The 26,475-nt window shown below is 43.4% G+C and overlaps 1 protein-coding gene across 3 annotated transcripts in view; it reads right to left on the bottom strand.

Moving 5' to 3' along the window:
* Positions 1-19,739: 19,739 nt before the first annotated feature.
* Positions 19,740-26,475, bottom strand: part of LOC132834813 (synaptotagmin-4-like) — a 42,348-nt gene continuing 35,612 nt past the window's right edge. For all 3 annotated transcript variants that reach the window (XM_060853861.1, XM_060853862.1, XM_060853860.1), the window contains 3 exons: positions 25,149-25,314; positions 23,616-23,782; positions 19,740-19,969 (listed from right to left, as the gene is read on the bottom strand). In XM_060853861.1, the coding sequence (XP_060709844.1) occupies positions 19,820-19,969; positions 23,616-23,782; positions 25,149-25,314 (483 nt within the window). In that variant the 3' untranslated portion in view covers positions 19,740-19,819. The remainder of the gene's footprint in view (positions 19,970-23,615; positions 23,783-25,148; positions 25,315-26,475) is intronic.

Here is a 26,475-nt window from a genome sequence, read left to right as displayed (position 1 = left end):
TGCCTTTTAACTTACCTGGACCTTATATAGGACTGAGTGACAAAAGCAGGCCATTCGGCCCATCAAGCCTGCTCCACCATTCTAACTCAACCTTGAATAAATTTAAAAACGCACCCACGACGGACTTCTCTTGAACAAAAGGTGCTTTTTTGTGATGGGGCAAGTCGGATACCTTGAGAAATGATGTCCCGAGGACATGAAAGGAACTATAGAAATGCAAGTTCCCCCCCTTCCTTCCCAATAAAGCTTGCGTGAGATTTCATTTTAGGGAGCACTGCCTGATTCTTGGTGCTTGTTCCTGATCATGTCCACTTCCCCATGATGCATTGTAAGGAGCAGGAATGCACTTCCTGATGAGAACAGATCTCCAAAGTACAAGAAATGGAAGTTGATGACTGAATTAATGCCAGACAATGCCTCAGTTACAATTATAGATTTATATAATGTTTCCATTCACCAGAAACTCACCTAGACTCGCCATGTACAGTAGGCAGCTCAACCCCATCTTTTTGAGGATGGCCAATGAACCACACTGGCCCAGGCAGCGATGCCCACATCTCACAAGTGAATAAAAAATCTTACATTATACGGACAGATTAGTTATCCCTTTGATACGGGAAGCCATACAGTCTAGAATTTTCAAAATCCAGAATCGGATTAATAAAATCAGTGATTTTTGTCTCAAGTGCATCATTATTTCAGTCATGAAGTGTGAGAAGCTGGGAGCACTCTCTGTAGAACAGAGAAGGTGAGGAGGTTTAACAGAGGTGTGTACATTTATGAGAGGTTTTGATTGAGTAATTAAGGTAAGATATTTAAACTGTCAGAGGACTCAAAATTAAACTGATTAGCAAAAGAATGAGGGAGGTTGATGGGTACCAGGTTTGTACAGGAGCTGATGTGCTTTAGAATGCGCTGCCTGCAATCTTGGTGGAAGTGGACTCAACGCAATAGGAGGCTCCAAATGGGAACTGGATAAATCCTTGGAAGGGAAGTTAGCAGATGCTTGAACTCTATTAATGAGTTGGATAGGTACAGTGGGCAGAGTGGCCTCCTCCTCTGCTGTAAGATTCTGTGTAATAATATCTGTGAAGTCAGTGCGATTGCCTCACACGTGACTTTTATGCCAGCTGACTGGATGGTAGCAGTCTACAAGTATGTAGGTTGCCTTACCTATCAATAGCTTTCTTGCTAGCCTAGCCAACTGAGGGACAAGTTGGCTGGAGGGAGCTCAGAAACAGATCAACTGTGAATATTGGATCAGGCTTGAGGGGCTGAATGGCCTCCTCCTGTTCATATAGATATTTTCTAATCGCCCTGTTCAGCGATGTTAGGACTCACCTCTGGAGCAGGTTGTACTTGAACTTGGACCTCTTGACCCAGAGGTAGAGACAATACCACTGCACCATTAGAGCCCTCTTCCAGTTCATGTATTGCCAGCGTGTCAATCATATGTGCATGCAGCCTATAAACTGTGGTAAAATCAATGTGTAATTAAACATATCATGCTTTCCTCATTTACAATTCCTGAACTTTATATGCCAAATTAATTTCGTCCAATTATTTAGGTTCCAACCTTTTTCTCCTAGAGTATAAATTGTTTCAAATTTGACATTCTTGCATTGGCCCTGATGAGAGCAAGTCGAGAAGTTTTGTCAACGTGTATTCCATTTCAGTAATAAGCAAATGATTTATTTAAAAACAATTCAACACTTAGCTTTGGGATCAAAGAAGGCTGCAATCTGCAGAGAATTTACACTTCTCTTTCTTCCTACTGTGCAGGGGGGAAGCCTGAGGAGAAATAAAGCATACTGCTACCAGCAATACCCCAAATCTGTCTGAGCAGTGTCTGCTGCACACTTTGTGCTTTCCTGATTTCATTGGGTGCATTGCACTTTGCTTATACTCTGAGTTGATTGACTGGTCCTAGTTACTACCTTCCTATTGTGTGCCTTCCTATTGGACAGGTATTTGATTAGGCCTCGAATGTCCATGCAAGGTTATGAGGGGATTTGACAAGGGGTACGTATTCAAAAGATATTTCTGTTACTAGGGGAGCCATGAACTAGTGTACATGGGTGGCACAATGGTTAGCATTGCTGCCTCACAGTGCCAGGGATAGATTGGCAGGGGAGATCAGACAACCTTAATGATGCTGCTTAGGTTACTGTATTTTTTGAACAACTATACGTTGTTAGTTGCTCCAGTCTATTAAACTAGTTTTCATTCCTACTGCATTGTTTTTTAAATTTCATAAATTTCAGCTCCCAGTCAAAAACTGTACCATCTATTTTAATCTTACAGTTTTCTTTATCATAAATGACAGGATATGACTTGACCCCCTCAGAGAATCCAGTAACTGCCATTAGGACCTGGAAATATCCAATGGCCAAGCACTATGCTGGTGTGAACTGTTGACATTCATTGCTTACAAACTGTGTGCATAAGCAGGTGGGACTTGGGTTTTTCACGAGGTGTCAGTCTCGTGTTGACAGCAGCATGATGGTACAGCACCATGTACAAATGATCAGTCACTGTTAGAGTCATAGAGTCCTACAGCACACAGACAGGCTCTTTGGCCCAAACTGATCCATGCCGACCAAATGTCCATCCACGCTTACCCTACTTCCCTGCACTTGGCCCATACCCTTCTAAATCTTTCCAATCCACGTATTTGTCCAAATGCCTTTTAAATGTTGTTAATGTTCCCTCCTCAACCACTTCTGTTGGTAACTCATTCTATATGCCTACCACCTTCTGTGTAAAAAAAGTTGCCCTCTTAGATTCCCTTTTATTCTTTCCCCTCTAACCTTAAACTGATGCCCTCTTCTTCCCAAATTCCCAGCTGTTGTCAGGATATTATTATGGTTAGTTCTTAATTTCACTGTCAGAGTCATACAGCACAAAAATAGAGCTTTCAGTCCAACCACTCCATGCCAGCCATAATCCCAAACTAAACTAATCCCACCTACCTGCGCTTGGCCCATATCCCTCCAAATATTTTCTATTCATGTACTTATTTAACTGTCTTTCAATGTTGTAACTGTATCTGCATCCACCACTTCCTCTGGAGATTCACTCCACACGTGAACCACATTCTGTCTAAAAAAAAAAGCCTCTCATGTCTTTTTAAAGTCTTTCTTCTCCCACCTTAAAAATATCTCACCTTTTTTGAATTCATCAACAAGTTGGTTAGATCACATTTGATGCCCCTCCCTAATTACTCAGAAGGCAATGAAGAGTCAACCGTGTTGCTGTCAATCTGAAATCACACTAGTCCAGACCCAGCATATTTCTTCCCTAACGGACATTAGCGAACCAGGTACATTTTCCCAACAATGCTTTCATGGTCATCATTAGACTTTCAACTCCAAATTTTCATTATGTTCAAATTCTACCATCTGCCATGGAAAGATTTAAACCTGGGTCCCCAGGATGTTAAAATAAACTGGAAATCTGAAACAAAAACAGAAATCGTTGGAGAAACTCAGCAGGTCTGATAGTATCTGGAGAGAGAAAGTAATGTCAAAGTTTCGGGTCCAGTGACCCTTCTTCAGAATTAGTAGCAGTTCTGTCAAAGGATCACCAGATTAGAACTGTTAACTCTGCTTTCTCTCCACAGATGCTGCCAGACCTGCTGAGTTTCTCTTGCAATTTCTGTTTTGTTCCCCTCCGGACATTACCTGGGTCTCTGGATTACTAGTTCAGTGACAAAACTATGGACCCATCACCTCCCACAATCTCCTAACCATCTTTCCTTATAGACAATATTAGTTTTGAACATTCAGTGCAGGTCAATTTAACAGATTGCGATGAAGCGTCTCAGCCAGGAAAAGGAAGTTCAGTGTTTCTTCTTCTTTGTAATTAGTTGCATATTAATAATATTGAGAATATTCTTCGTCCTAAAGCATGCAATTCTGTAAAAGGCTTGTTAAAAGTCCCAGGAATAATTGGGCATTTTCCAATGAAATTTATTGCCGATATTTGTGCAGTGCCAAAGATGTAGGTTGTGCTGAGTTTGGAAATTTGTCAGTCTTATTCCTAAATAAAGGGTCTCACAGTTCTGATCGAAAAGGAATTATCGTGATATGTGCGCATACACTCTGCAAGAACTGTCACTGAGGAAAGCATAATATCAGGAATTATAAATTTACTTTAATTTACCACAGTCTGGTGCTGAGTTTGCACATGTGTATTTTGCAAAACACACTGGCAGAATCGGAATGGGAGTAGACCATTGAGCTCCTCAAGCATGTTCTGTCCACCAATGAGAAATCATGATTTGTGACAATCATACTAATAGTGTTTGATTCCTAATTTTGTAAAGATACATATTTAGCATGAGATTCTTTTATGGATTGTGATATGTATGTAACAATAATAACCAGAGCTGTATCTATATTGATGTGTCAAATTATGTTTTGCTGGAATGCTGTTTCTTTTATGATAAAATACTAAAGAACATCCAGACTTTGTCTTTTCAAATGCAAATAATTTCACTGTACTTCTCTTTTCTCCTGGGGAAGGAGTGTGACTGTCTAGTGTCTTGTCTTTGGCATGTAGCATTTAAGACTGAAAGTCAGCATTTGGTTAATACCTGCATTTAGAGATGTACAGTTGTTTGATTTCACTGTCCTGTTCACTTTCTGTTTTAAGATTTCCTCCTGTGGTCTGTCAGTGTTGAGGTTTAAGAGGAGGCTTGTGGACTTGTTTCTGTGTTTTGTACATGTCGGGTAATCTTATGGAAAAAGGTATTTAATCAATGACTAAATATCTTAAAGTTAACCTACTCCTCCTGTATCAATCAACATCCTGTAACATCTTCCTGCCATTACATTTCAAGACTATCACAGCCCAAATTTATCAATTTCATTTCCTGTTTTGTATTTCAATCTTTTCAGTACCTGGGTTAATTGTTGTGATGTTTCTCTGAAACAGATGCCAGATGTTGAATGTTTCCGTTATATCATGGTGAGTTGGATATATCTAGACCAGTGCAGTCCTCACACATTGATTCCGTGTGGAATCGCAAGTTACAACATTGCAGTGGAAAACTAAACACCTCAAGGCTTTTCACATCAGACATTTCAGAGCAAGAGCATGGAAGGTGCATCTTTGTCATCTCCTGGATGGACTGTGATGACCAAAGAGGTGTGTGTCAAAGAGGAATTCTCCAAACTGTTATTTCTCCTCTTGGATCTGAGGTGCAATGGAGGGTCATCTATACTGAAGTGTCAGGGATTTCCTAGTTGTGCCTCCTCTATTCCATTTAATACATTGTATGCCCCTCCCTCCACCTCCATGAGGTAAACAGCACATGTTTCTCCAGTTTTCAATGATTTTGATGCATTTGATGTGACCTCATTGCTGTGACTTCTCTCTGTACCTTGGTTTCTGTGACAATTGACAATGTGATGGGTGGCTCAGTGGTTAGCACTGCTGCCTCACAGTGCCAGGGATTCAGTTCCACCCTCGGGCAACTGTCTGTGTGGAGTTTGCACATTCTCCCCGTGTCAGTGTGGGTTTCCTCTGGGTGCTCCAGATTCCTCCCATAGCTAGAAAGGTGTGCCATGCTAACTTGCTCATAGTGTCTAAGAATGTGTAGGCTACGTGGATTAGCCATAGGAAATACAAGAATTGGATGGGGTGCCGGGATTGGGTATATACCCAACTGGCCAAATGGCCTCTTTCTACATTGTAGGGATTCTATGATTTAGGTGACAAAATTCAAGTACAGTCCTGAATTGCTTCCATTCAGAAAGTAAATGATTTGATGTGTGCCGTAGGGGCAATAATAAAAGACGTGGGATTTTATTGTGATCAATACATTTGAGGTTGGAACTGGAGGTTTGAAAGAACATAGAACAGTACAGCACACAACAGGGCCTTCAGCCCATGATGTTGTGCTGACCATTGATCCTCATGTGAGGTAAACCTAATGTACAAACCCTCAAATGTCTGTGACCATATGCATGTCCAGCAGTCTCTTAAATATCCCCAATGATCTCGCTTCCACAACTGCTGATGGCAATGCATTCCATACTCTCACAACTCTCTGCATAAAGAACCCACCTCTGACATCCCCTCTATACTTTCCGCCAAACAGCTTAAAACTATGACCCCTCGTGTTAACAATTTCTGCCCTGGAAAAAGTCTCTGGCTATCAACTCTATCTATGCCTCTCATTATCTTGTACACCTCAGTTAGGTCCCCTCTCTTCCTTCTTTTTTCCAATGAAAAAAGTCCGAGCTCAGTCAACCTCTCTTTGTAAGATAAGCCCTCCAGTCCAGGCAGCATCCTGGTAAACCTCCTCTGAACCCTCTCCAAAGCCTCCACATCTTTCCTATAATAGGGCGACCAGAATTGGACGCAGTATTCCAAGTGCAGTCTAACCAAAGATTTATAGAGTTGCAACAAGGTCTCATGGCTCTTAAACTCAATCCCCCTGTTAATGAAAGTAAAAACACCATATGCTTTCTTAACAACCCTGTCCACTTGGGTGGCCATTTTAAGGGATCTATGTACCTGCACACCAAGATCCCGCTGTTCCTCCACACTACCAAGAATCATGTCTTTAATCCTGTATTCAACTTTCAAGTTTGTCCTTCCAAAATGCTTCACCTCGCATTTATCCAGATTGAACTCCATCTGCCGCCTCTCAGCCCACCTCTGTATCCTGTCAATGTCACGCTGCAGCCTACAACAGTCCTCTATACTGTGAACGACACCTCTAACCTTTGTGTCGTCTGCAAACTTGCTGACCCATCCTTCAATCTCCTCATCCAAGTCATTAATAAAAATTACAAAGAGTAGAGGCCCAAGAACAGAGCCCTGTGGAACACCACTCACCACTGACTTCCAGGCAGAATGCTTTCCTTCCACTACCACTTGCTGTCTTCTGTCGACGAGTCAATTCTGTATCCAGACAGCTTAATTTCCCTGCATCCCATTCCTCCTGACCTTCCGAACGAGCCTACCATGGGGAACCTTGTTATTAAATGCCTTGCTGAAGTCCATATACACCACATCCACCGCTCGACCCTCATCAACTTGTCTAGTAACATCCTCAAAGAACTCGATAAGGTTTGTGAGGCATGACCTGCACCTCACAAAGCCGTGTTGACTGCATTTGATCAAGCCATGTTCTTCCAGATGGTCATAAATCCTATCCCTCAGAATCCTTTCTAACACCTTGCAGATGACAGACGTGAGACGTACTGGTCTGTAATTGCCGGGGATTTCCCTATTTCCTTTCTTGAAGAGAGGAATTACATTTGTCTCCCTCCAGTCCTCAGGTATGACTCCAGTGGAGAGCGAGGATGCAAAGATCTTCGTTAGCAGTGAAGCAATCACATTTCTCACTTCCCAAAGCAGCTAAGGACAAATCTGGTCTGGCCCTGGCGACTTGTCAATCTTAATGTAAGTCAAAATTTTCAGCACATCAGCTTCCTCAATCTCTATCTGTTCCAGCATGCACACCTGCTCCTCAATGGATTCATTCACTACAAGATCCTTTTCTTTCGTAAAGACAGAAGCAAAAAACTCATTTAGGGCTTCCCCTACCTCCTCAGACTCTATACACAAGTTCCCTATGCTATCCCTGATCAGCCCTACTCTTTCTTTGATCATTCTCTTATTCCTCACATACATGTAAAATACCTTTAGATTCTCCCTAATCCTTCCTGCCAAGCCTTTTTCGTTCCCCCCCCCCACCGGCTCTCCTCAGACCATTTTTGAGCTCCTTCCTCGCCTGACTGTAATCCTCTAGAGCTGAGCAAGCCCCTTGCTTTCTCCACCTTACATAAGCTGCCTTATTTCCTTTGACGAGAAGCTCCTCTGCTCTCGTCATCCAAGATTCCTTTAACTTACCCCTTCTTGCCTGTCTCAGAGGTACACATTTGTGCATCACTCGCAACAACTGTTCCTTAAATAGTCTCCACATGTCTATAGTGCCATTTCCATGGAACAATTGCTCCCAGTCCATGTTTTCCAATGCACTTGTGATAGCATCATAGTTTCCTTTTCCCCAATTGAATATCCTCCCATTGTGCCTGCTTTACTCCTTCTCCATAGCTACGTAGAATGTGAGGCAGTTGTGGTCACTATCACCAAAATGCTCTCCCACCGCAAGATCTGACACCTGTCCCGAGCACCAATCCAAAATGGCCTCTCCCCTCGTTGGCCTGTCAATGTACTGAGTTAGGAAACCCTCCTGAACACACCTTACAAAAACAGCTCCTTCCAAACCATTTGCTCAAAGGAGGTTCAAATCAATATTGGGAAAGGAGGTACAATTGTCAGTTTTCTGTCTTGCTGGCAAGACTCATTGTACAGGTAAGGGATTGGCTGTCTAACTGACCCAGTGGTCCAATGATTCCTCATCAGACTTCCAACTGTGGGCAACTCCAAATCTTTTGCAGTGTAAGGCTGGCTCAGTGGAGTGCATCCATTTTGACCTGCACTCGAAATATCGATTGATCCACTAATGTGTTGTGAGAGCTCTGCATTATACAGTGTGGAGATGTAAAGATGGCGGGGGGAGGGGAGGATGATGTCGAGAAAGGGAATGTAGGCTAACATAGATACCAGAAAGGGGGTGGGGAAAAGAAAAGATAATATCAACTATTCTACCATGGAAGGTAGGTATCACTTGCAAGACCAGCCTTTGTTACAAATCCCTAACTGCCCTTGAACTGAATGGCTTGCTTGGCCATTTTGAAGGGCATTTAAGAGTCGATCGTATTCCTGTGGATCTGGAGTTACTTGTAGCCAGAATGGGTAATGATGGCTGATTCCCTTCCCTAAAAGACATTAGTGAACCGCCATGGTTTTGTGATAGTTATCATGGTCACTATTACTGAGACTTCAGTGGAACAGGCTCAAGAGGCTGAATGGCCTGGTCCATTGATCCAATTTCTGATATTCTTATGGAGACTAGCTTTAAATTTTAGTCATTATATTTAAAACCACCAGCTGTCATTGGGGGTGTGGGGGGGAGGAGTTGTGAGCAGAGTGAATCTGCATCCCTGAGCATGGCCTCTGGATTATGACATCTATTACCACCATCTCCCAGCTTCCCTATATAGAGTCATACAGTGCAGAAAAGGCCCTTCAGCCAATTAAGTCTGCACTGACTGAACTACCACTGAATGCATTCAAATCCCACTTTTCTGCACTTGTTCCTTGAATCTTATGATATTTCAAGTGCTCATCCAAATCTTTTTTAATGGCTGTAAGGATTCCAGCATCCACTACTTCCCAAGCAGTGCATTCCAGTTTCCCACTACCCCCTGAGTGAAAAGGCTTTTTCCACAAATCCACTCTGAATCTCCCGCTCCTTAGACTAGAACCGTGCCCCCTCGTGATTGACCCCTCAACCAAGGGGAATAGCCGCTCTCTGGTCACCCTGTCCATACCCCTCATAATCTCATATATGACGGGAAAAATCTCTGGTTGTAAGAGCTGCTCCTTTTTTTGAGGTATTTTAGGTGTTGAAGGTGATTTCCTCGAATTCCAGGAGCAGCAATTACTGTTTTATATGCTGTTGCGTTGTTTTGGAACTTTGGAAAAAGAAAGTCAAAACAACAGCAGTTTAAAAGGGAGAAGAGCAGACAAAGGAAGCACATGGTGTGGATAGTGCAGGAGAGAGAGAGAGAGAGAGAGAGAGAACCTGCACAGTTACTGCCTTTGCTGTTTTTTTGAATTCGTGTGTCGCTGGACATCGGAGTGCATCTGGGAAAATTAACAAACAGTGAACTTAACAACGAATCTTGGAGGAACTGGTTTGGGCGAAGTTCACACGCAGAAACAGAAAAGTTAATTGTTGTTTTAAGTCTGTCCAAGAGAAAGGCTGCAGCAGTGGATACAGTGGGTTCTTTCTTGATTATATGTTTTTGGAGTTAAGTCTCTTGATTAAACTTAAAATATAAGCCATAGCTATTAATTTAACCTGATGCAGTGTTTGAAGAGGAATAAGACGATGTTATTTTCTGGGTCTGTAGATTGTGAAGGAGCAAAGATGGCCTTTGCAGTGATATGTACTTCTCGTCAAATGTGGGAATTTAAAGAGAATTTAAGAGATACTGCAGATTATATCTGCCATAAATTCTGTTGGATGTGAATCTCATCAGATCGAGTGGATTGGTTGGAGAGACAGATAGAAGCAATGAGGAATTTGCAACAGTATGCGATGGATGGCAGTTATAGGAAGGGGGGAAAGTCTCAGATACAGTCACATAGATGGGTTAACTCCAGGAAGGGTAAGAGAGGTAGGCAGCTAGTGCAGGAGTCTTTTGTGGATATATCCATTTCAAACAGTTTTGCTGTGTGGAAAATGTAGGGGGTGATGGATTCTCAGGGGAATGTAGCACGAACAGCCAAGTTTCTGTTATTGAGACTGGCTCTAATGCAACGAAGGGTACGTCGGCTTCCAAGAGATCAATTGTGTTAGGCAATTCTATAGTCCGAGGTACAGACAGACGTTTCTGTGGCCAGCAGAGAAAAAGCAGAATGGTGTGTTGTTTCCCTGGTGCCAGGATCAAGGATGTCTCAGGGAAGGTGCAGAATGTTCTCACGGGAGAGAGGGGCCAGCAAGAGGTCATTGTCCACACTGGAACCAATGACATTGGAAGGGAAAAGGTTGAGATTCTGAAGGGAGATTACAGAGAGTTAGGCAGAAATTTAAAAAGGAAATCCTCGAGGATAGTAATATTGGATTATGCCCACTGCTACGAGCTAGTGAGGGCAGGAATAGGAGGATAGAGCAGATGAATGCATGGCTGAGAAGCTGGTGTATGGGAGAAGGATTCACATTTTTGGATCATTGGAATCTCTTTTGGGGTAGAAGTGACCTGTACAAGAAGGACGGATTGCACCTAAATTGGAAGGGGACTAATATACTGGCAGGGAAATTTCTAGAACTGCTTGGGAGGATTTAAACTAATAAGGTGGGGGGAGGGGGGGGGGTTGTTGGGTGGGACCCAGGGAGATAGTGAGGAAAGAGATCAATCTGAGACTGGTACAGTTGAGAGCAGAAGTGAGTCAAACAGTCAGGGCAGTTAGCGGCAAAGTAGGACTAATAAACTAAACTGCATTTATTTCAATGCAAGGGGCCTAACAGGGAAAGCAGATGAACTTGGGGCATGGTTTGGAACATGGGACTGGGATATCATAGCAATTACAAAAACATGGCTCAGGGACGGGCAGGACTGGCAGCTTAATGTTCCAGGATACAAATGCTACAGGAAGGATAGAAAGGGAGGCAAGAGAGGAGGGGGAGTGGCGTTTTTGATAAGGGATAGCTGTGCTGACAGAGGATATTCCCGGAAATACATCCAGGTAAGTTATTTGGGTGGAACTGAGAAATGAGAAAGGGATGATCACCTTCTTGGGATTGTATTATAGACCTCCTAATAGTCAGAGGGAAATTGAGAAACAAACTTGTAAGGAGATCTCAGCTATCTGTAAGAATAACAGTGTGGTTATGGTAGGGGATTTTAACTTTCCAAACATCGACTGGGACCGCCATAGTGTTAAAAGTTTAGATGGAGAGGAATTTCTTAAGTGTGTACAAGATGATTTTCTGATTCAGTATGTGGATATACCTACTGGAGAAGGTGCAAAACTTGCCCTACTCTTGGGAAATAAGGCAGAGCAGGTGACTGAGGTGTCAGTGGGGGAGCACTTTGGGGCCAGCGACCATAATTCTATTCATTTTAAAATAGTGATAGAAAAGGATAGACCATATCTAAAAGTTGAAGTTCTAAATTGGGGAAAGGCTAATTTTGATGGTATTAGGCAAGAACTTTCGAAAGCTGATTGGAGGCAGATGTTTTCAGGTAAAGGGACGGCTGGAAAATGGGAAGCCTTCAGAAATGAGACAACAAGAATCCAGAGAAAGTATATTCCTGTCAGGGTGAAAGGGAGGCTGGTAGGTATAGGGAATGCTGGATGACCAAAGAAATTGAAGGTTTGGTTAAGAAAAAGAAGGAAGCATATGTCAGGTATAGACAGGATAGATTGAGTGAATCATTCGAAGAGTATAAAGGAAGTGGGAGTATACTTAAGAGGCAAATCAGGTGGGCAAAAAGGGGACATGAGATAGCTTTGGCAAATAGAATTAAGGAGAATCCAAAGGGTTTTTACAAATATATTAAGGACAACAGGGTAACTAGGGAGAGAATAGGACACTTCATGATTGTGTGGAGCCGCAGAAAATGGGGGAGATACTAAATGAATATTTTGCATCAGTATTTACTGTGGAAAAGGATATGGAAGACATACACTGTAGGGAAATAGATGGTGACATCTTGCAAAATGTCCATATTACAGAGGAGGAAGTGCTGGAGGTCTTGAAGAGGTTAAAGGTGGATAAATTCCCAGGATCCGAGAACTCTGTGGGAAGCTAGAGAAGTGATTGCTGGGCCTTTTGCTGAGATATTTGTATCATTGATAGTCACATTGATAGACTGGAGGTTGGCAAACATGGTGCCACTTTTTAGGAAGGATGGTAAAGCCAAGCCAGGGAACTATAGACCAGTCAGCCTGACCTCGGTGGTGGGCAAGTTGTTGGAGGGAATCCTGAGGGACAGGATGTGCATGTATTTGGAAAGGCAAGGGCTGATTAGGGATAGTCGACATGGCTTTGTGCATGGGAAATCATGTCTCACAAACTTGATTGAGTTTTTTTGAAGAAGTAACAAAGAAGATTGATGAGGGCAGAGCAGTAGATGTGATCTATATGGACTTCAGTAAGGCGTTCGACAAGGTTCCCCATGGGAGAGTGATTAGCAAGGTTAGACGTCATGGAATACAGGGAGAACTAGCCATTTGGATACAGAACTGACTCAAAGGTAGAAGACAGAGGGTGGTGATGGAGGGTTGTTTTTCAGACTGGAGGCCTGTGACCAGTGGAGTGTCACAAGGATTGGTGCTGGGTCCTCTATTTTTTATCATTTACATAAATGATTTGGATGCGAGCATAAGAGGTACAGTTGGTAAGTTTGCGATGACACTAAAATTGGAGGTGTAGTGGACAGCGAAGAGGGTTACCTCAGATTTCAACAGATGGGCCAATGGGCATAGAAGGCATAGGTTTAGGGTGAGAGAGGAAAGATATAAAAGAGACCTAAGGGGCAACGTTTTCACGCAGAGGGTGGTACGTGTATGGAATGAGCTGCTAGAGGAAGTGGTGGAGGCTGATATAATTGCAACATTTAAGAGGCATTTGGATGGGTATATGAATAGGAAGGGTTAGGAGGTATATGGGCCGGGTGCTGGCAGGTGGAACTAGATTGGGTTGGGATATCTGGTGGGCAAGGACGAGTTGGACCAAAGGGTCTGTTTCCCTCCTGTACATCTCTATGACTCTATGACCTCAGTCTTGTCCCGCCCCATCTTCTCCTCTCGAATGGAAACAATCCAAGCCTATCTAGTCTCTCCTTAAAGTTACATTTCTCCATTTCAGGCAACATCCTAGTGATCCTCCTCTGTACCCCCTCTAGTGATATCACATCCTTATAGAAGATGGTTTCTGTAGGAAGACATTTTAGAAAAAAAAATCATGGCAAGGTCACCACTAATTGCTGTTTAACTGAGTAGCTTATTGGCTATCAACCACATTACTGGTGGATTATATGTCGGCCAGACCAGGTGGGAAGACAGATTTCCTTCCCTAAAGTGCAATGGTGAACCATATATGTTTCCACATGGTTGGCATTAGCCTAGCTTTTAATCCCAGAATCTTATTGAATTCAAATTTCATAATGATCCATGGTGGAGATTTGAATCTATGTCTCTCAGATCATTAGCCATGAGTTCTGGTCCCTACTCCATTAGTGTCATTGGCATGCTACCACCCCATACATCTCCAGCACAAGCAGCGATGAGCTTGTGTTTAATGTTCACTTCCATGTACCCCTTACAGAGGAACAGAGATAATCATGATGGACCCACTTCCTAATGTGACTCAGCACCTCCTGGAGAAGAGGGAATGAAAATTACACAGAGACTTCTGTGGACAAACAAAAGAGTACAGCATCAGTTTGCAATTCAAAGATTTATTTAGTAGACATTTACACAAATATTAATTTAAAGCAATATATAAGCCAGAGTTCAAAAATACATACATACTTAGACCAACTACACCCATGCACTTTATCAATTGAGATATTCAGGTTCACAAAGAAAGACTCCTAGGTATCAGTGTCTAATCAAATACACAGCAGATATTTCTGTGCGCTAGCAAAGCTCGTGATATTGCATTGCCTGTCGTTTATGCCTAATGTGGAACAGATCATTAACTTTGCACGTTACCAAGTACTTCACTCACACTGTAACTGATATTAAAAGACTTGGAGGAAGGTACAGGCTGTGAACACAAGGAGCTCTTTGTGACTCTGTCCAGTAATACGATTAACTCCTCCAAAAAAATGCTTTCAGACAATGCATCCTCCAGTAAATATGTGGTCACATTATCTCATTGTCAAGAGAGGTCTCTGTATCTAATGTAACTGAGCCTCAGAGGCAGCTCATGATGGAATTTTCATCTGGTAAAGTAACAGGAGTATCAGTACAGGTACAAATGTAATGCCATCTGCTTGATACACCTTTTCCACGTCAATGGAACTAACTTGGATGGTATTAGGGACCATCAGTTTCAGAGAGTTGTGAATGCAGCCCATACAAAGTAGACAAACAGGAGGCCGGACGAACACAGCAAGCCAGGCAGCTTCAGAAGGTAGAGAGGTCAACGTTTTGGGTATAACCCTTCTTCAGGAGTGGATGTGGGGCTAGGGGAGCTACAGATAAAGTGAGGAGGGGAGGTGGAAAGAGTAACGGAATGGTGAGGTCGTGATAGGTGAACACGGGTAGTGGGTAAGACCTGGTTGTTCCATGGGAGGGATGAATCCGATTGGTAGCTGGAAGGAAGGGTTGGCAGGTGGAATGGAAGGGAGGAGGTGGGGCTGGAAAGATGGCTGGGGGAATGGATAGGAAGGTTACTGGCAAAGGGGCTGTGCTCTAAAAGCTTGTGATTTCATATAAACCCGTTGGACTATAACCTGGTGGCCTGTGACTTCCAACTTTGGACTGTAGCAACTTTACAATGCAATTGGAGCTGGTATTGGTATTTATAGTCCTGTTAAGTCTGTTTGTGTTTCCATTAGTACAAGGTGTTATTGACTTTGTGAAGCATTTTTGTGTTCAATTTCTGACACCAATTTAAAGGGCTCATGATCTCACTTGAAATAGCACAGGAGGCACACATCAAACACAACCAAACCCCAGTGTAGTAAACACTGTGTCTAAGGCACACCGTTGTGATGCTGACTGATGCGATTAGGTTGCTACAGTTGATGACGGACTTACACCCACCCAAATGTCACCGCTTGGAATGAAGAGATTGATAGAAACGTGCACCTGCGCTTGCAACACAAAACCTTAAAATGTTCTCATTCGTTTATAAGCTGAGATTTGAGAGAATGATATTCCATGCTCAGATGTGTGCGCAATCTCTGATCATATGGGTGTTTTTCTCGGGTCAGTTGGACATAGCAAACAGGCCATTCAGCCCCTCTAGCCTGCTCTGTCATTCTTTATCCTGGATGATCACCCACCTCAACGCCAAGTTCTTGTACTGCCTTATATCCCTTCATGGGCGAGTAGCTAGAAATCTCTCAGTCTCTGCCTTAAACGTATGCAGTGATTGAGTCTCTATAGTTCCCAGGGGTAGAGAATTCCATCCTCTGAGAGAAAATGTTCCTTCTTGCCTCTGGCCTAACTGACTTTTATTTGGTCTCAGTCTTTTATTCTGAGGTTGTATCCCACTGGTTCTAAATCCTACAACCGTGGAAACTACACTTTGTCTGCCCCTTTTAAGATTCTTGTAGAATTCGATCAAGTTGTCGGTCATCTTTCAAACATAGGCCCAGTCTCCTGAATTTGGCCTTGCTGGGCAGTCCCAGGAACCAATCTGCTGCTGAACCTCAGCTGCACTCCTCTAGGGCAGGTACATCCTTCCATAGGCAAGAGGACCAGAACTACACACAACCCTCCAAGTTCAGTCTCACCCCCAGTGTTCTATCCAACTGAAGCAGGGGTGTGTTGCTCCTGCACTCAGAGGTATGATACATAATGTAGTCTGGTATCAGGTGTTAAAAAGGGAACCCTTCTGTGAAGCACCAAGGAACACTCGCCCATGTCAAAGTTTTTTTAAAATTTATTCACAGGTTGAAGCAGTCCCTAGACAGGACAACATTTATTGCCCATCCCTAATTGCTGTAATGTTGTGGGTCTGGAGTCACATGTAGGCCAGGCCATTGCAGTTTACTTTCCTAAGGGACATTAATGAACCAGATGGGTTTTCCTGGCAATGGTTTCATCAGTTGAATCTTAATTTCAGATTTTAAGAGAATCCAAATTTCACCACCTGCCATGGTGGGATTGAAACCCAGGTCCCCGGACATTACATGGGTCTCTGGATTAACAGTCCAGTGATAATCCCACTAGGCTTTTACCTCCCTGTTGTTGTTGTAATGGCATTAATCTTTCAATGGGACTTCTTTCCCTGCAATACGGTTGGGACTAGGGTCAGGCACAGCATGAATCTCAGGAAGTTGAGCCAATCCCCTGGCTGGTCACTCAGTTTCTGCCTGAAGTAAGATTGAGTTCAGTGACTGGAGTGAATCCACCAAGGCTCGCCCATTGCCCTTATTCTTGCTCAGCTACATTGGCTCCCAATGCCTCAAATTAAACATCTTTTTTCCCACAACACCATAAGACCATAAGATATAAGAATAGAATTAGGCCATTCAGCCCATCAAGACTGCTTTGCCATTCGATCATGGCTGATATGTCTCTCGTACCAATTCTTGTGCCTTCTCCCTGTAACCCCTTACTAACGAAGGACATCCCTATCTCTATCTTAAATACACCCTGTGACTAGACCTCTACAACCCTCTGCGGCAATGATTTCCACCCTCTGCTGAAGAAATTTCTCCTCATCTCAGTTCTAAAGGGTCATCCCTTCACTCTGAAGCTGTGCCCTCAGGTCCTAGTCTCTCCTATTAGTGGAAACATCTTCTCCTCGTCCAGTCCACCCAGGCTCACAGTATTCTGTAAAGTTCAATCAAATCTCCCCCATATCCTTTTAAACTCCGTCGAGTACAGACCCAGAGTCCTCAACCATTCCTCATACTACTTTTGTTATTCACATTTCTCCATAGCTTGTTCACCCCTACCACATCACTGTCTCTCTAATGTCCTCCAAGCCTATAACAGAACAGATCCTAAAGATGTAGGAGCAGTTGGTCACTCAATTTGAGTCTGCCCCACCATTCAATGAGATCATGCCTGATCTGAATCCTCAATTCAACTTTCTTGTCTTTTCCTTATAACCCTCCTTATTAAAAATCTATGAATCTCAGCCATGAATATACTTAAAGAGTCGACCTGGACAGCCCTTTGTGGTGAAGAATTCTACAGATTCACTCAGAGAAGAAATTCCTCCTCATCTCTGTTCGAACAGGGGAAACCCTCAGCCTGAGATTATGCATTCTGATCCTAAACTCTCCCACAGGGGCAACAACTTTTCTGCAGCTACCCTTGCAGGTGTCCTGTACATTTCAATAAGGTTGGCCCACATCTTTCTAAATTCCAATGAGTGCGAACTCAACCTCTCCTAATACGAAAATCTCTCTATACCCAGGATCAAACTAGTGAACTTTGTCTGGATTGCCTCCAATGCCAATATATCTTTCTTTAGACAAATAAAACTGCTCACAGGTGCGGTCTAGCTAGTGCTTTGTATAGCATTAACAAGTCTTCTCTAACTTCACATTCCATTCCTTTCGAAATTAAGGCCCCATACAAACTGCCCCATTTACCTTTGAACTTCAATGCTAGCGTTTTGGTACTTATGTACAAGGGTGCCCATATCTCTCTTTGCTACAAATTACTACAAATTAAATAACAGACAGCTTCTCTACTCTTGCTGTCAAATTGCATAACCTCACGTTTTCTTATATGCTATCTGCCTAGTTCCATTACTTGTCTATATCCTTCTGCAGATTCTTTGTGTCATCCTCACCATTTGCCACCCCATATAATCTCTTCTCTGACCTCTTCCATCAGGCAGAAGATACAAAAGTTTAAAGACAAATAGCCATAGAGTCATAGTTAAAAATCACACAACACCAGGTTATAGGCCAACAGGTGTATTTGGAAGCACGGAGTGCTACTCCTTCACTGGGTAGTTAATTAGAAGTAGTGGTCCGAAGGCTAGTGTTTCTAAATGACTCTGTTGGACTATAACTCAGTGTTTTGCGACTTACAAGTTTGTACACCCCAGTCCAACACTGGCACCTCCAAATCATAGAGACATAGAGTTGTATAGCATGCAAACAGACCCTAAATCTATCTCATCCATGCTGACCAGGTATCCTAAATTAATCTAGTCCCATTTGCCCGCATTTGGCCCATATCTCTCGATACCCTTATCATTCATGTACCCATCTAGATGCCTTTTAAATGTGTCATTGTACCAGCCTCCATCACTTCCTCTGGCAGCTCGTTCCACACATGCACATTCTGCATGAAAAAGTTTCCCTTTAGACTCTTTTCTCTCTCACCTTAAACCTGCGGGTCAGGTGAATTGACCATGCTAAATTGCCCGTAGTGTTAGGTAAGGGGTAAATGTAGGGGTATGGGTGGGTTGCGCTTCGGCGGGTCGGTGTGGACTTGTTGGGCCGAAGGGCCTGTTTCCACACTGTAAGTAATCTAATCTAAGTAATCTAATCTAATCTAATCTATGACCTCTAGTTTTGGACTCCCCTACTCTGGGGAAAAGATTTAGACTATCCAACCTATCCATGCCACTCATGATTTCAAAAACCTCTAAAAGGTCACCCCTCAGCCTCTGATGTTCTAGCGAAAACGGCCCCAGCCTATTTAGTATATCCCTTTAAACCTGGCAACATCAATGGGACCAACAGGTTCGAGAACAGTTTCTTCCCCGATGTTATTAGACTTCCGAATGGACCTCTTAAGTTTCAAATCTAATGTTGATCTCGCTCTCTGTGCATCTTCTTTGCAGCTGCAACATCGTATCGAATCTGTTCAATCGCCCTGTGACCGTTGTATGGTATGATCTACCTGTACTGCACGGAAAAACAAAATGTTTCACAGTACCTAGGTACAGTGACAATAAAATGCTCCTGCAACACTTCCAAAGCCCTTCATTTTTTTATCATCTCACCAGGCTATGAGTTATGTAAACTCCAAACTCCGGAATTTCCCTCCCTAAACCTCTTCACCTTGCTTTGTTCCTTTAAGATACTCCTAAAAACCTACCTTTTTGTAGCTGTCTTGATATCTCCAGTTGTGATTCAGTGTCAATGTGGGTTGATAATACTTGCATATTAAGCCCTTGAAATATTTTAATAAGTTGAGTCAGTTTGTGCTGCTGCAGCTTTGTTGTAGGAAGAATACGTATTTCACGCTATTTAAAAAGCCTTTTTAAACGACTCTCAGGAACTTTCATTTGTCCCAGTGTGAGGTATATGGGCTCACACTGAGACTCTCAGATCAATGCTGAATCCACCTCAACTTATCGTGTATCCCTTAGCAACAGGCCATCTGTGAAAAAATGGCTACCTTTTGTGCTAGGCCTCAGACATGGGAGGGTAATATCTAGGACCACTGACTGTGCTCCGGCAACACCAAGCTCCTAAAGGACACTGGGATATTCGTACATTTTATTACATTTCACTGAACAGTTAAGGGACAGCGGGAGGAGCGACAGAACAGATGTGTTTGCGGGTGTCTAGAAAGTGTCTGGTTGGATGGTATGCCACCTGGCAGATTCCACATGTCCTCGATTCGACATCTCCCTCCAGTGTGTTCTTCCCGTCTCTGAAGCATTCGCTCCAATTACCACACGGCCCAGGACTCCACTTCGGGTATAAATGCGACTCTGAACATTTAAAAACAAAATTCATCAACATTCATTGGTCAGTGCATTGAGTATAGGAGTTGGGAGATCATGTTGCAGCTGTGCAGAATATTGGTGGCGCCACTTTTGGAATGCTGTGCCTACTTCTGGTCTCTGTGCTGTAGAAAAGAGGTAGGGAAACTTGAAAGGATTCAGAAAAGATTTACAAGGATGTTTTCAGGGTTGGAGGGTTTGAGCTACAGGGAGAGGCTGAATAGGCTGGGGCTGTTTTCCCTGGAGCGTCGGAGGCTGAGCAGTGACCTTTTCTGGAGGTTTAGAAAATCACGAGGGGAATGGATAGGATAAATAGACCTTTTTCTCTGGGTGGGGAAGTCCCAAACTAGAGGGCGTGGGCTTAAGATGAGAGGGGAAAGATTTAAAAGGCACTTGCATGGCACACTTTTCACGCAGAGGGTAGCGCGTGTTTGGAACCAACTGCCAGAGGAAGTGGTGGAGATAGGTATGATTACAACATTTAAAAGGCATCTGGATGGGTATGTGAATAGGAAGGGTTTAGAGGGATATGGGCCAAATGCTGGCAAATGGGAATAGATTAATATAGGATATCTGGTTGGGCACAGACGAGTTGGACCAAAGAGTCTGTTTCCAAGCTGTACAGTAATACTCCGTCAAGAATAATCTGATACATGTGGAAAATGACCGTATGAAACCACCAAATCGTGTCTACTGTGACTCGCTTTCTTGACTGTTTCAGATTCCTAATGAAAAGCCTATATCTTTCATTCACTATTATGGGATTAGATTAGGCCCGTCAACCCAACAAGTCCACACCGACCCTCAGAAGAGTAACCCACCCAGACCCATTCCCCTACCCTATACCGACCCTCTGACTAATGCACCTAACACCATGGGCAATTTAGCATGGCTAATTCACCTGGCCTGCACATCTTTGGATTGTGGGAGGAAACTGGAGCACCCGGGAGAAGCCCACAGGGAGAACGTGCAAGCTCCACAGACAGTCACCCAAGGTGGAAATTGAACCTGGGTCCCTGGTGCTATGAGGCAGCAATGCTAATCACCGAGCCACCCCAAATAATTCCATTACATTAGCTATTCTGGGATCTGGGACCATTACTCTTTCAGGATTGTAATGTGGTAACACTGTTTGAATCTTACTGAAAAGTGATGTGTTGCTATTTGTCTTGCATTCAACAGAACAGACAGGACAATACTGAACTAATTGCTAGTGAGCTATTGGTTTTGGCTCCACAACAGATGCTAAACAATCCAGAATGTGTCTATAGCTACACTAATAACCCATGGAATCAATTGAGATTATAATATGGGCTCATCCGGAGAGATAATGGCTTCGTGGTATAATATCTAAACTATTAATCCAGAGACCCAGGGAATACTCTGGGAACCAGGATTTGAATCCCACCATGCCTAATGATGGAATTTGCATTTAATGAAAAATCTGAAGTCAAGAATTCATTTTCACAGTGTGGAAGCAAGCCAATTGAGACCATACTGACCCCCTGAAGTGCAGCCCAGCCTGATCCACTCCCTACCCTAATGCCTGCATTTCCCAGGTCAACACACCTAGCCTGAACATCTCTGGACAATACGGGGGCAAGTTTCCATGGCCAATCCACACTAACCTGCAGATCTTTGGACTTTGGGAGGAAAGTGGAGCACCCGGAGGAAACCCATACAGACATGAGGGGAATGTGCAAACTCCACACAGGCAGTCACCTGAGGGTAGAATCAAACCCGAATTCCTGTCGCTGTGAGGCAGCAGTGCTAACCACTGAGGCACCATGCCCCTCAATGATGTCTAATGATGATCAAAGATTTATAATCAATTGTCAGGGGAAAACCCATCTGGTTCACTGATGTCCATTAGGCAGAGGTGCTGCCATCCTCACCTGGACTGACCTACACGTAACTCCAGACTCATTAATCATGAAAACATTTGGGTCCAGGCCCTACAGCAATGTGTCTGATGTTGAATTGCCCTCTGGACAATTAGGGATGGGTAAGCCAGCAATGCCCACATCCCAGGGATGTAAAAAAAGAGGATGTATTCATAACCTTGTAAATACAAGTTGAAAATCTTGCAACGTTTTCAATTACCCAGGAGCTTGGGGACCCTATAATTACCTGTTGCATTCTCTATGACAATAGCTCAGCCATTCAGAATTAACTTGGTTAGAGACAACAAAAACTGTTCATGCTGGATTCCAAGGCAGACCAGCAGGTGACTGGAAGAACACAGCAAGCCAGGCAGCATCAGGAGGTGGAGAAATCAATGTTTTGGGTATAACCCTTCCTCAGTCCTGAAACATTGACTTCTCCACCTCTTGGTGCTGCCTGGCTTGCTGTGTTCCTCCAGCCTCCTGCCTGCCTAAATCAGAGTCGAATTGCCAACCGATCAGCATCCTTTACTCTCTTGAGTACATTGCTGTGACCATTAGAAATGTGGCATTTGTCCTGATGAGTGCAAGAGTAAAAGCTTCAGCAACCCATCTCCCATTTCACCAAGATTCACATTCTGAAGATAAATTTCTGAACTCAGTTCTCAGCCCTAACCAGTCTGCATCAGTTGTAATATTAAGATGGAGAAAGGGCGAGAGCTGGTTGCAGGGTTCCACTCATCGGGCTTTTGCAAAAAGCAGATTGGGTCAACGTGAGTGTGGGGGTTTCACAATGTCAGGCTCAACATCTCTCTTTTACATGCGCCCCTTAATGAATCAAGTGCCTTGGCCTCAGCAGATCACCTCGGCTACCATTCCGCGGTAAAGCCCTAGTAATGGGGCATGACTCTGTTGGAGGTGATGAGTTAGTGTGTGACAATGCTGCTCCTTTACCAGGGTTATTCCAGCCTTGCTTTTTTCGTGAGGGGCCGTAAAGGCAGTGGTGCTGAAATGTCTGAACTCGTGACTTTAAGAATGGCTAACAGATGCTGTCTAAGTCAACCATCAGAAAAGGCTTTCAGGTTTATTTTTAAAACGCTTGTACAATGAATGGTGAGTGGCCAGTTCTCCCAGTTCAGGAATTTTTCTAGTTTTGGGTTAATTTTTAGCTGGGGACTCAATGAAACAGCTCTATGCTGATCCTCTCTCTCTGACTTCTCTCTCCTGTAAGAACCTGTCTTTGAATTTTCCAGGGGCATTTTTTCTGGGAAGTTGCAGGAAATCGGAACAGCTCTTTGTTCAGTTGCGCTTTTGTGTTGGTTGGGTTTTCAAATAGTTACGTTATTCTAAATTTGGTTTTCTTTTGTTCGTGAGTAAATAAATTTTGTTTTGTTTAGAGCGGAGTGGTTTGACCAGCTGTGTCGCTCCTGGAATACTCACCTTACATCTTCTTAAAACAACTTGTAAAGTTAGGGACTGGGCTACCTTCTTAAAATGGGAGAAAGTGAGGACTTCAGGATGCTGGAGATCAGTTTGAGAGTTTGGTGCTGGAAAAGCCTGGCAGGTCAGGCTGCATCTGGAGAGATCCTGATGAAGGGCTTACACCCGAAACGTTGATTCTCCTGCTCCTCGGATGCTGCCAGACCTGCTGTGCTTTTGCGGCACCAAACACGACCTTCTTAAAATGTTTTGAGGGGGTCTGGCCTGGTCCATAACAGTAGTCAAAAGTGCGAGGTTTGCACTGCTCTTACCTGCATGACTATAAATTCCAGAGAGAGCTGTAGGTTTTCAATATCTCCTGAAGGAACATCAAACAGAAATGGTGCATTCCACACTGGGTTATAGCCACTTGATGTCTTGGTTTCCTTGGTTGAGAGAACTTTATCATCTTGGTAGAGGCTTATAATGACATAATGATCTGCAAATGTGAGAACGGGCACGTGAGAGTGATGAAGATGGAGGAAGACATAATTAATGGGATATTACTGAGAGATGTGGAAGAAGCGAGGGGCCTTGGAGTGAATGTTCACATCTGCTAGAATGTGGCAGGAGAGGTCGATGATGTGGTTTAGAAGGCAATTGGAATAGAATGATAGAAGGGTTGAGGTGATGGCAGGTTAGGCTGGAGTTGCATGATTTATCAGCTAGGCCCCATAACTTGAGGCCTATGTGCAGTTCTGATCACCTCATTAGAGAAAGGATGTAACTGCACGAGAGAGGGAATGAACACGGATGTTACCGGGATTGGAAAACTTCAGCTCTGAGGAAAAATAGACACATCGGGATTGTTCTCCTTGGAACAGAGGAGGCTGAGGGGAGATTTGACTACATTGAGGGTTTGGTAGAATGGATAGGAAGGGCTTATTTCCTGCTGGTGTGGCCTCTCCTTAAGTCCTGACCTGTCTTTAAGACTTAACCCTAATACCAAACATTTGGATGCACAGTCCTCAGACAGCCCGAGGTACCTTAGGCTCAGAGTTTGCTTGATAACATTCCTGTGAAACTTCCCTAGGGTGTTTGACTGAACTAAGTTGCCTTTCACATTCATGAAGCAGGGTACGACCTTCCATGATATTCTATCCGCATTGCTGAGAAGTTTGAAATGCAGGAGTTATGTTTTACGACAAAAAACAAAGGGTTGCCCCAAAGTCAGGAAGAGGACAACCTTTCCTCAGTCACCAATTTGGAGATCATTTTCTGCTTAGGTCCCCAGAGTGAAAAATGTGGAGGATGGGCCAGGGAATTTTGTTTATGTGGTGTTACTATATTGGAACAGTACCTAAATAATTTATAATTCTGTAAAACCTCCCATTTGAATTAAAGGTAGACCAATTCTTCTTTCTTTTGTTTGTAAATAAAGTGCGTTTTGCTTAAAGCTTAATAATTTGATCAGTCAAATCAGATCTGGAATACAGCCTGTAAATAAGATAAACGTTAGGGTCCAGGCTATCTCCTTGATATATTTTGAAAGGGTTTGTTTTGATCCATTTGACCTATGACCGGTGAGCCACTCACAGCTCCTGGCCATTGGCTGACAGAATTCTGGCACAGGGGTTTGGATTTTGCTGCCTCGACATTTTAAAAGCGAGTGTAAGTGAGTCAAAGCCAAACACCCCAAAACATTTCTCTGATTTTCATTCTATTTCCAGGTACGGGACTCAGGACAATTCACAATGCCCCATGTAGATGTGTGGAATGAGGAATGTTATGGATGACCTCTAAGGATGTAAACCACCCCCCCTCCCAACCCCTCCCGATGGTTAAATCTCCCCGTGACATCTCACCTGGCGACCCTGGCATGCGGGTCAGTCTGGCCAAAGACTCGGCCTTTCGAACCATCACCTTGATCCGGTTAGCCAGGGTCTGATACTGGAGCAGGATGAAGAGCTGGCCCAACAGCTTGGCTTGACCTGTGCCGCTCGAGGGTCCCACATCTTGGGAGCTGAGACACTGAAAATAAGGCAAGACTGATTAGTTATCAGAGAAGCATTGAAACTTAAAGGAAGGAGGCCATTTGGCCCATTGTGTGCCTGTGATGGGTCCTTCAAACATCCAGCATGTTTAAACCTATGTGTTGTCTGTTACCTTCATCCTCTGAAGTTGCTTGTGAAATTACTTTGTGTGGATGAGAAGGGACACATTTGTTGAAGCACTTTGTCTTATACTCTTTAGGATAATTTGCACGAAATACCAACGTAAAGGGAAAATGTCATTCATACCGTATGAGAGTTGAGTGCTGATTGGTTCACAATAATGAATATTGACGAAGGTGCTGTCATGGAGAATGCACCAGTTTGACAATGACTGACAGTTAACTTCCAATCTTGTTTAGATTTTATACAAAATAGGTTGACTCTGATTGGTTGAGGCACTTGCTTGGGAAATAAATAAGATAATTGTGTTCAGTTAAAACACACACAGTGTATGTGCATGTATTTTTCCATCCACACAGAAATGTCTTACAAATTGTCTGCGGGAGGTGGTAGGGTGGCTTAGTAGTTAGCACTGCTGCCTCACAGCCCGGGATCTGGGTTTGATTCCAGCCTGGGGCAACTGCCTGTGTAGAGTTTGCACGTTCTCCTCGTGTTTGTGTGGGTTTCTTTTGGGTGCTCTGGTTTTCTCCCGCAGTCCAAAGATGTGCAGGTCAGGTGGATTGGCCACGGGAAATGCAAGATTATATGGATAGGGTAGGGAAGTGGGTCTAGCTGAGATACCCATCAGAGGGCCAGTGTGGACTCAATGGGCCAAATGGCCTGATTCCACACTGTAGGGGTTCTATGACTCCAGGATGAAAAGCTTCAATAAAATATTTTTGTTCAGCTGCATTCAGTAGTACTGACTACTAAATGTATTTATCAAAGGAGCTTCTACTGCCTTTTTAGGTAGTAGGTTCAAAATCCTAATAATTAAGCATAATCTTTTCACCTTATCCCCCTTCAGATCTTTTGTCAATGATCTTAAATACATGACCTCAAGTTTTTGTCCCAATTATCATGGGGAAACAATTTTTCCTTCATCTGCTCAGTTAAACCATCTTGTCATCCTCAAAACACTATTAGGTCACCTCTGATCTTCTGTGGGACAGAGATGACCGAGAAAGAAGAAAGTTAA

This window comes from Hemiscyllium ocellatum, chromosome 42 (genome assembly GCF_020745735.1).
Source record: "Hemiscyllium ocellatum isolate sHemOce1 chromosome 42, sHemOce1.pat.X.cur, whole genome shotgun sequence".
NCBI classification, from domain to species: Eukaryota; Metazoa; Chordata; class Chondrichthyes; order Orectolobiformes; family Hemiscylliidae; genus Hemiscyllium; species Hemiscyllium ocellatum.
Note: the sequence above shows the minus strand (reverse complement) of the source record. Positions and strands in the feature narration are given on the sequence as shown.